The sequence below is a fragment of the Filicampus tigris genome, chromosome 14, assembly GCF_054856515.1.
Source record: "Filicampus tigris isolate MCC_2025a chromosome 14, RoL_Ftig_1.0, whole genome shotgun sequence".
NCBI classification, from domain to species: Eukaryota; Metazoa; Chordata; class Actinopteri; order Syngnathiformes; family Syngnathidae; genus Filicampus; species Filicampus tigris.
In genome coordinates, this window is record NC_141230.1 from 730,261 (window position 1) to 741,693 (window position 11,433).

The 11,433-nt window shown below is 38.7% G+C and overlaps 1 protein-coding gene and 1 long non-coding RNA gene across 9 annotated transcripts in view; one reads left to right on the plus strand and one right to left on the minus strand.

Annotated features, from left to right (window-relative positions):
* Positions 1-11,433, minus strand: part of itgb2 (integrin, beta 2) — a 141,267-nt gene that overhangs the window by 116,846 nt on the left and 12,988 nt on the right. For all 8 annotated transcript variants that reach the window (XR_015089454.1, XR_015089451.1, XR_015089453.1 and 5 more), the window contains exon 2: positions 3,852-3,912. Coding sequence is in view for 4 of the 8 variants with exons in the window: in XM_086050719.1 (XP_085906845.1) it covers positions 3,852-3,912 (61 nt within the window). In the remaining 4 variants the exon portion in view is untranslated. The remainder of the gene's footprint in view (positions 1-3,851; positions 3,913-11,433) is intronic.
* On the plus strand, positions 9,329-10,775 carry LOC147136029 (uncharacterized). The gene is made up of 2 exons (XR_015089603.1): positions 9,329-9,896; positions 10,444-10,775. It is a non-coding gene; the product is annotated as an uncharacterized LOC147136029 (long non-coding RNA).

Here is an 11,433-nt window from a genome sequence, read left to right on the forward strand (position 1 = left end):
GGGAGGCTACCCTCTCGTTCACCGGGGTAAACCCCAATGTACAGGCGCCAAGCCTAGGGGCAATAAGTATGCCCACACCTGCTCGGCGCCTCTCACCCTGGGCAACTCCAGAGTGGAAGAGTGTCCAACCCCTCTCGAGAGGACTGGGACCAGAACCCAAGCTGTGCGTGGAGGTGAGCCCGACTATATCTAATCGGAACCTCTCAGCCTCACACACCAGCTCAGGCTCCTTCCCTGCCAGAGAGGTGACATTCCATGTCCCAAGAGCTAGTTTTCGCCGCCAAGGTCCCCGTCTTCCGCCGCCGCCCAGCTCACACGGCACCCGACCCCTTTGGCCCCTCCCACCAGTGGTGAGCCCATGGGAAGGGGGACCCACGTGTCCTTTTCGGGCTGAGCCCGGCCGGGCCCCATGGGTGCAGGCCCGGCCACCAGGCGCTCGCCATCGAGCCCCACCTCCAGGCCTGGCTCCAGAAGGGGGCCCCGGTGACCCGCGTCCGGGCGAGGGAAAACGTGGTCCGTTAATTTTACTCATCATAAGGGGTCATTTTGATTGATCCGTTATTTTGACAATATTAGCGATGTTATTTCCAACAACTTTGAATGACAAAATGTAATCGCTGCCCGTCGTGATGTGACACAAGGGGAGGGGAGGGGGTGAGGTCAAATTGCTCATTAATGGTAGGCGTTCCTGAACACGTTAGTTGTGTACTTATTTCTCCAGATCAAATTGATAAAAGTTAAAATGCCAGCTAATATCATTTTCCTGATAAAAAAAAATACATAAAATGAGCTTGTAGACCGTCTCGGTTCTCTAATGACTTTTAAGTTTTTCAGACACCAAGTATAGGTCGTTGTAATACAAAAGGCAAAGCTTTGGGCCCAATACAGATCCCTGGGGGACTCCACACACTGATTTGTACTGTCCCCATTGGACATACTGTTTCAACACAACCATCTTCGTCTCGTGACAGCAAAGGTACTGTATGTTGCTTTTGGTTGACAAAGGAGATCAGTACATTAATGGTGTAAAATGTCGTTCATTAAATCGTTTGGAGGACGGAGGATGAGAAGTTTTTAAAAAAGATGGACTAAGCAAGGACGGAAGTGAGTTTTTGTCCACCCCTGTAATCATCCCTAACCGGGTCAAGTACCAATTGACGTGTTGTGTTGTAAATGTGCCAGTTTTAGCTAAAAAGATAGGTGTCAAATGAAAACAAAATTACATCATCAGTTAATATAAAAACACAAAGTACACAGAAAAACACATTACATAACATACACATTACTAGATCAAAACAAGAAGCAATACAATAGCAGAAGGCAGGAAGTAATTAAGTGTGCAAATTTGATTCTCAATTAACCATGATTTTAACATATTCTTAAAATGCATAAAAGTGTCAACAATTATGTACAGTATATGGGGAGGAATGGTGTTCCAAAAATGAACAGCTCTCACTGAAAAGGCCGATTTACTGAAGAAATTTTTCCTCAGAGGGACTAAAAACAACAAAAAAGTAAGGAATAAATAAGCCAGGAATAGACCACGGGATACCATTACCAGTACCGTACCGTAGCAGCTCGGTACCATTTTTTTTTTTAACATCGGTATTTATAAACATTTTTAAAAAAGCACACGTAGGTCACCAACTCTGTCTTAAAGACAAGCATACATAAGCATAGCCGCCAGTCTACAGACATGTGTGAAATGCCTTTAAGTGGCATGCAAACTGCGTGTGAAGATGGCCTCAAAGCATTGAAGTGCTGGCTGCACCTCAGCTCCTCGTTGAAAATCATTGCCCGCAAAGTGGAACATTTTTGCTTTACATGGCCGACAGCCAGAGGTGGAACGGTCTGTCCCTCCGTCCCGGATGGACAGCCATTTTTCCCAATTTTCCCAACACAATCCCGATAAAAATAAATACACAAATAAAATTATAAAAAAATAACTTAAGGTGTCATTACACTCCAATGACGGGCAGATCAAAATTTTCCCAATACAATACACAATATAAAACTTGGCTCCAATGAACAACTCAAGGTGCCATTGCACAACCATGCATAGAAATCCAAGAATAAATTGTGTAAAAAAAATGTTAACATAAAAGTGCAGCAGCATGACAGGAAAAGGGCTATTGAAAAAATACAAAATAAATGAGTTCAGAACTTTGTATTTCTGCCACAATTTGATTTAGCCTGGAACTTATTGTATCGCTGCCTCTTTCAGCTGTACTTTGACCCCCTTAATATGCTTCAAAACTCACCAAATTTTGCACGCACATCAGGAACGGGTGAAATTGCGATACTATTAAAAAAAATGAAACGGGCATAAGTCAAAATTGTGCTCTAGCGCTAAATGTAGGTCACATTGATAATTCCCAGCTAAATTCAACAGGAAGTTTGCAATTCCCCCTTCAAAGTAAAGCTCAGTCAAAAAAATTGCCTGTTTTCAAACATGATCTCCTCTGAGGGTGGTTGTCATATTGTTGTCTTCAAACAAGCACGCGAAAGAGTGATTCCATTCATCCATCCATAATCTAAACCATTTATGCTCAACAAAAATCTTGTCTTGTTTTGGATTTTATGAGGCCGACAGTGCTTGTTTACCTGCTGCGGCCAAAACAAGGCAAGGGCTACATTAGAAATTTAGCACATGCTCTTACACCGGCCGGAACTCGCCAACGGCATAAATAACCCAATCGCAAATATTCTCTTTGTGATTTTTACACTCAACATTACTGTTGAGTAAAAGATTAAAATAATACCATGATATGTATTTCAAGCCATACCGCTAAGTCTCTGTTTGAAGCAGTTAAGTCTCTAGCAAAACTATGGGAAAAATATTGACTTATGTACAAGGAACATGTACATTAGCACAAAATGTAAAACATTTTGGGGTTAAAAAATTATTTTTATACACACAATTGCACAAATGCATATTTATAGTTGTAGTAGTATAGTACTACTTGAACCATTTTTAAAAACTTGAAAAAGGACTGCCTCCCTCACAAAATCTCTTTAGTGTCCTTGCATTATTAGAGTAATAGCTTTTGTTTTTATTGGTATGATGGCATTTTGTGTCATATTTGTAAATGTTACTGTACATTGTGACTATTGCATTGAAGCTTGATTTCAAGAAAATCGCAAATTAAATCGAAATCACAATATCAGTCAGAAAAATTGCAATACAATTTTTTCGCAAATCGTTCCCTATTTGGCCGCATCCTCACTTAACTTTTTTTCTTTTTTTTGTCTTCCATTATTCTGCACCGTACAGCTCCTTTTCTGGTGTTTTCTGTCTTATAGGCTTCTTTGCAATTGCAATGTCCTCTAACTTGCTTTTTTCCCCCAGAAAAAGCCAATGACATTCAATAGACACATGGATCAGTTCAAATTTGGGAACCAATCTGACGCAGAGCTGGGCATTTTACTAAAAATTGACCATCTGTTATTCCTCATCCTTCTGCAGCGTGAGTACATGGGAAGCTTGTTCACAGCCTAGTCCCCCATTCAAATATGTCCCCTACGCAACATCAACTCACGATTATTTCTTGTCGCGGACATCGAAGTTTCGCCACGAAAAATAGACTAAAGACGGACTACAGACGAAAGACGGATTAAATACATGGGCTTCCGACTATGCTTAGTCCGTCTATTTCAAATTTTTTCCCGTCATTCGTCAGCAAAACGGGCGTCCGTCATTGACGAATAGAGACGGACTGATCCGTCACATAGACCGAAGGCCCAGCTCTGGTCTGACATCAGCTACGCCAGTGGGAATAATCAAGATTAATAGCAATAATGGAACTGCAATAAATCTTAGGATTTTTGGAAAATAAGAGGTTTTAACTTACCATTTGGAGCCACTGACAGGAGTGTGGACAGTAGGACAAAGGGCAAATGATGATTCATGTCCTGACAAAAATATTATCAAATGAGTTACTGTCCAAACAAATAAATTGTATACATCAAAGCCCAAAAATTAAATTATTCAAAACCAGGGCGGAATGATATATGCTTTGATTCAAACCTTCCTGTAATGAGCTCTGAATAAATAAAGATAGTTCACTCAGCTCTTGGTTCACAACAAACTGGGCAACAAGCACTGATCCATCAAGAAAAAATAAATAAAATAAAAAAGAATTAACAATTTTTACATTTGAACAGCTTCACTATCTCCCTACAAAGATATTCAGTTGAAAAAAATGGTACAAATTACCAATTGAATGTTGTAAATTAACTGAATGGTGGACAATATCTGTCATTGACTTAGCGTTACACTAGAGTAGACGCCAAGAAATGATCAGCGTTCGCTTCGCAGTATAGTAATGCCTCTAGCTGAACTGTGTGCCTCTCAAATGCTGCTGACTCGCATGCAAGAGTACACTAAAGAAGAGTGTGTGCAACTAGCGTGAAATAATGTATCGACCTATTTTACTGAACGCGCATTACCAGTAAAAAGGACCCATGCTTGACGCATAGCTCACTCGGTCGTCGTAGAATTAAAAAAAAAGGTTTTTGGAAAATGTTAAGATCGTATTTTGCATGGAACCTATTGAATGGTTTAACGTACAAAAGTCTTTCTGGTGGAAGTATACTATAGTATACGATAAGGACCTAAAATAATTGTTTTTTCATGTTTTTGAAACGGATGCATTTTAAGGGTATAAAGGGCTCTTAATTACATGGGTGTCTTGGCATGTCACAAAGAAAAACTTGTAGTGCTATTTTTTACCACACAAAATACATTCACACACATGAGCACAAATCTTAGTCAAGTTGTTTATTTTATCTCTACAGTAAACAGTGAAATCTGGTGATTGATTGTAAAAGGAAGAACAGATTGACTGAAGTCCATGAGCGTTTGAGCATCCGGTTGGACAATACATTCTAAGAAGCACCCATACAATTGTGGACTCTTAGGCTGCAGCCAAACACTTAAAAACCAAGCTAAATAAAAGGACTTGAACTTGTAACTTATTTACAGTGTACTTTAGTACATTAAATTACAGTAATTGTAAAAACAAAGTATATATATATATATATATATATATATATATATATATATATATATATATATATATATATATATATATATATATATATATATACACACACACACACACACACACACTCCTCAGCAGCTGCCACGGTAGCAGCAGTCGCCCTTCGCAGGGTACATATACATATATAATGTGTGTATATATATATATATACACACATTATATATGTATATGTACCCTGCGAAGGGCGACTGCTGCTACCGCATATATATATATATATATATATATATATATATATATACACTCCCCAGCAGCCGCCGCGGTAGCAGCAGTCGCCCTTTGCGGGGTCGGTGATACTGCCCGGGCCGGCCCGACTGGCTCATTCGGGTGACGCCTAGCCATGGAACTGACGCGATGCATCTTATGACCCTAAAGTCAGAATCGGCTAAATACAAGTTCAACATACAAATGCACATATCCAGCTAATATTTAGCTTATAGCATATGCAACTGCAGCATAAACATAAATAGTGTACATACGGATACATCATGTGGTTACATAGACTGCTTGGATTGGATAGACTTTCCTTGCTTGCCCTTAATATGCAGCATTGTGATTGTCATATATATCGTTTCTTTCTAAAGCAAGACAAGGTTAGCCAATCAATTGGTGTTCAGTAGCATGTTTTCAGTAACAGCTGCATTATTGTAATGTCTTGAACTTCTAAAAAATAAAGCTCTTGTGAAAAATAATACTAAATAATAATACAAAAAAAGTATTTGAATATATATACATATATATACATATATGTATATACATACATATACACATATATGTACATATATATACATATATATATAAATACATATATACATATATATATAAATACATGTATATATATATATATACATATATACACATGTATATACATATATATACATGTATATACATATATATATAGATATATATCTATTCATATGTATATATATATATATATATATATATATATATATATATATATATACATACACATATACATATATACACATATACATAAATACATATACACATACATATATATATGAAAATTATACATATTATATACATGATATATATATATATATATATATATATATATATATATATATATAATATTATATTAGGGCTGTCAAAATTACCGCGTTATAGGACGGTTATTAGGGCCAAAGCAGCGACCGTTGCGAGGTCCCTATTATTTTTGTAGAAATTATTATTTGTTAATTTTTCTGAGCAAATGATTGCATTTTTGAACCCCTAAACATGCACGAAAACTCACCAAACTTTGCAGTCTCATCGGGCCTGGCGAAAAATTTGATATCTTAAAGTCGCCGTAAACAAAGCAAACAAAATGGCTCTATATCGCCACCTAGAGGAGGAAAAATAAATAGAATTCCAGCCCGTTTGACCTAGGCCTACGAAAATTGGCAGGCACGTGTAGCCCCCCTAGACGTACAAAAAAGTCCATTACAGCCACAGTCTAAAGTTTACAGGACGTGAGCTATGAATTTTTGAATGTCCAATTTTGGATCATTTTTGGACATTTACAGGGTGCATACTTTTGCATCCATGTCCCGGAGGATTCAACTTAAGACCTGGGGCAACAACTGGGAAAAATTTTGGGAGTTTTCGATAAACTATTTAAAAGGGGCGGGGCATCAAATTTGGTGTAAATTTTTTCCTTTGCCATACAGGAGAAAAACCTTAATAACTCCCCTGCACATGCTCCCTAAAATCCCAAACTTCACCTGTACGTAAAGAGTCGCGACCTGATGACATCTATATGTTAATATTCTATTATACATATAGCGCCACCTAGTGGTGACAAAAACCGTCATTTTCTACATTTGTATTTACTGCACGGAGCCCATTGAACGAATCTGAATGAAAATGTGTCAGAAAAGCCTCAAGACGTTGGTCTTGCTCTATGCTGAATATTGTGAATTTTCAACGAAGGGTGTGGCCTTGATGGTGCCGCAAAGTCTGTTTGTACGTGACAATAAATGCTGTTTTAACTTGACTCAGATCATCCAAACTTCTCGAAATTTTTCATATTTGATGATAGCCAGGGGCTGAAGGTATCTACGATCTTATTTTTCATCGTAGTGGTAGCGCCACCTAGTGGCTGAAGGAAATACATGTTTTTTTCTTTGATGTTTTTATCCTAGCAGGTTAACCGGGTCCACCTCATCTTTGCTCGGAAGAGTGTTTAGGACTTCCTAATATTAAAATATGAAATTTGTGATTTTTCGTGAAAAGCTGTTGCCATAGCAACACGCAGTTCGCCAAAAAAATCATGCTCATTTTGAGGGTTTGAATATGCTCGAAATCTCACGAAACTTTGTACATAAATCAGGCCTGTCGAAATCACCAACATTTTTTTTTTTTTGTGTGTAATTTGTAAAAAATGGCTCGCTAGCACCCCCTAGAAATTTTTAAAAATTCAGCCACGGTTGTACGTTTCTTCGAGATATGTAACCGTGCAAGGCCTACAAAAAAGTCTCTTGGAGCCATATGCTAAACAAACAGGAAGTCGGCCCTTTTTGAATTTAGTTTAAATTATGAATTTGCTCTGATTACAATAGTTGCTGGAACTTGACCCATATGATAATTTCTTCTAAAAACCTACTAACATTTGATAAAAGTCAAAGCCTGAAGACATCTCCGAATCTTTTTTTCATCGTAGTGGTAGCGCCACCTACTGGCTAAAGGAAGTACATGCTTTATTCTTTGATATTTTTCTCCTCGTAGGTTAACCACGTTGACCTCAGAATTGCTCGCAAGACTGTAGACCTTCCTGATGTTAAAATACGATATTTGTGATTTTTCGTTAAAAGCTGTCGCCATGGCAACGGGCTGTTCGCCAATAAAGCTACGCCGATTTTGACAATCTAAACATGCACCAAATCTCATGAAACATTGCACACATCAGGCCTGATGAAATCTTATATATATATATATATTTTTTTTTTAAGCCATGTCATCCAAATGATAATATCTTGTCAAAAATTCACACATTTGATGAGAGTCCACACCTGAAGACAAACTAACTTATCGTAGTTGGAGCGCCACCTACTGGCTAAATTAATTACATGTTTTATTCTTTGATGTTTTTCTCATGGCAGGTTAGCCCGATCTCCCTCATATTTGCTCAGAAGAGTGTTTAGGCCTTCATGTTAAAATGGGAAGTTTGAGATGTTTCGCCAAAAGCTGTTGCCATGGTAACGCCCAGTTTGCCAATACAACAATGTTGATTTTGAGAATGTAAACATGCACAAAAACTCGTGAAACTTTGCACACATAGAAGGACTGCTAAATTCATCAATAATTAATTATTCAATTGTGCAATACTTAAAAGATGGCTCACTACCGCCACCTAGAAAGTCTTAAAAAAGTGGCCCCGGTGGAATGTTTGACTTACATCTACGAAAATTTGGTAGTATATGAAACAGGAAGATACCTACAAAAAAAGCCTCTTGGTGCCATATGCTAAACTTAACAGGATTTTTTAAAATTTACTTTAAAGTATGGCGTCACCTTGACTATACAAAAGCAGCTGTAACTTGATCTACGTGATAAATTCGATTATTCAATTCTGATGTGCGAGCATCCCAACGTGCCGGTACCCCAGTGCCCCAGCCAGGGCTGCGAGGGCCCTTTATAGCTGCTTGCAGCTCTAGTTAAATTTTGTAATTGATCGCGTCAAAATATTTGACGCATTTAACGCATGCGCAGAATGATAGACCATGCATAATTCCACTCAGAAGTGCAGTGTGGAGCAGAGCGGACGCGTGTCGCCCGCGTCAGTATAAAGAAGCATTTATAGGGCAAGAAGAGGGCAGCTTTAAAGTGGAAGTCAATGTTAATGATTATTTTTTAAGATTACACTCTATGTGTAAGAAACAGTACAAACCTGGTATTCTTCATTCATTCATTCATTCTCCATACCGCTTATCCTCACAAGGGTCGCGGGGCGTGCTGGAGCCTATCCCAGCTGTCTTTGGGCAGTAGGCAGGGGACACCCTGAATTGGTTGCCAGCCAATCGCAGGGCACACAGAGACAGACATTCGCACTCACAATCACACCTAGGGGCAATTTAGACAGTCCAATCAACTTACCATGCATGTTTTTGGAATGTGGGAGGAAACCGGAGTACCCGGAGGAAACCCACGCAGGCACGGGGAGAACATGCAAACTCCACACAGGGAGGCCGGAGCCGGGATCGAACCCACGACCTCTGAACTGTGAGGCGGACGTGCTAACCAGTCGACCACCGTGCCGCCACCTGGTATTCTTATCAAAATTAAATTTCTGGAATAAGAGTTATACATAATAATTCATCAACCTCAGGGGGGTGCCATGTTGGAAAGCACCATCCTTGTCGATTGATATATACGTCACAAGTGCTTTTCACGTTGCTTCTGCTTCGTGCGTAACGTCACGTGTCCAACCCAAACCCGGAAACCAGGTTAGCTGTGACGGACAAGTAACAGGCCGCGATGGATTTTGAAGGTGCTATACGCCCTTACTCATTTGAACCGGTATATACCAACGATAAAAATCAGCAGCAGTCAGAGGAAGAAAGTGACAGTTCGGTGGAAATGGAAGGGACGGGGCGAGAAGGCCTAGCTTGGTGACAGTGTGGTCACTGCACTGTCATGGATTCCTCTGTCGAAAGAGTGTGTTGTAAGGACTGGGACATTCTCCAAGAGACTTTGGTAACAGCTGGTGTGCCTTGTATATGCCTGCATATGGGTAATAAGACCAATGCTCAACACAGATGTCCTAAAAGCATTATTCATTAATTTCCTGATGTGGAAAAGATCGACACAAAGAGCCCCGGATCAGCTCACAACACGGTAAGAACATTTAATAATAATATTATAATTTATTATAGTTCTATGTTGGCTTTGTGTAGGGTCTCTCATGCGCCGAGATGTTTTAGTCGACGGTATATTATGCGCCGAAACCTCATCGCCAACGGGGTACGGCCATGGCGCACTGAAACGTAACCTATGGGTGCCCACTGATGTAATTATATTCACGATCACTGTAGTTTCGCTCCATATAGCAAATGAAATCGAATACTAAGCGTGTCATTGCTAATTAATACTTAGAAACTCTTAATTCATTCAGTACTAGGCATTTTCATTCCCTCCTTTACCCTAAAATTTGAAAAATAAAAAATATATAACTACTTGGGATTGAATATCTGGACTGTTAAAAGACAATAAATTTGTCTTTGGGATTGATTATTGGTTGTCTTGGTAAGTAAAGCTGAATAATCCATTGTTGAATATTGAAGAATGAATTGTGCATCATTAGTATTATTGTTCATTCTATATGGTTAGTACCCCAATATATGTTCTGGTATTTTCAATGCTTCGCTTTTCATGTATTTTTCAGACAATCCAGGCTCATGGCAGCGTATCGATATTTTGTGGGTTGGGCTCACGCTGGTGAATGTCTTGGACGTGCAAAAAGGAAAGTTATTCCGTCCTGTGTGGTAAATATGATCAGAAGGCAGTTCCCAGATCGTAATGGGAAATACACTGGATTCAAGGAATTTTGAGAAGCCATGGATTTTGACTAAGACCCATTCTACCAACTGTGAACAAGTCCAACGGCCTCTCTCACCACCCACCACTCCCAAAATATGCAAAAACTTTGCCTTCTTTGCAAAAACAACACTTTACTTTTTGTGTAAATACCTATATAGATAAAGTGATTGCTCTGCTCGCTTGCTTGACATTTGATTGTTCAGTGCTACTTATGACTACTGTGCATCAGGTAATAATTATGAAAGGTTTCAACATGAATGACATTTTAAAGCGCTTTGAAAAAATACGACCAATAAGTAACATTAATTTCATACCTGTAATTTTCCACATATGTCAGTTTAACAAGGTATAAATTGAGGAATGGCTTGATAGACATTCAAAACAAGATAAGCAATACTCATTTTTGAGTGGAAGATTCCAGTGCGGTGTTGAAGTACCATAGATTTCAGTTATTACTGAGAAATGCCGATTATTCTGCATGTATCATCACAGAATTGGAAACACACACCAATTTCCTGTTACACAGTAAAAGATCAAAGCTTTCACTCATTCACCATTATTGCATCCATCATTCCATGGAGATAAGCAAAATTAATGTAGCTACTGCAGCAAGAGTGAAAAATAGTCCACGTTTATTCAAATAGCCTTAGAAAATGCTGTTTTATTATTGCAGCAACAATTCTAAACAAAGCTAATGATGCAGAGCTTGTCATCATTATGAATATATCAATATCTCATGAAACAAAAAATAAATACAGGGGTAAAACAAAACTCAAGGGAGAACAGGTATACAAAATTAGCCCCCCACCCCCCCTAAAAAAAAAAAAAAAAAAAA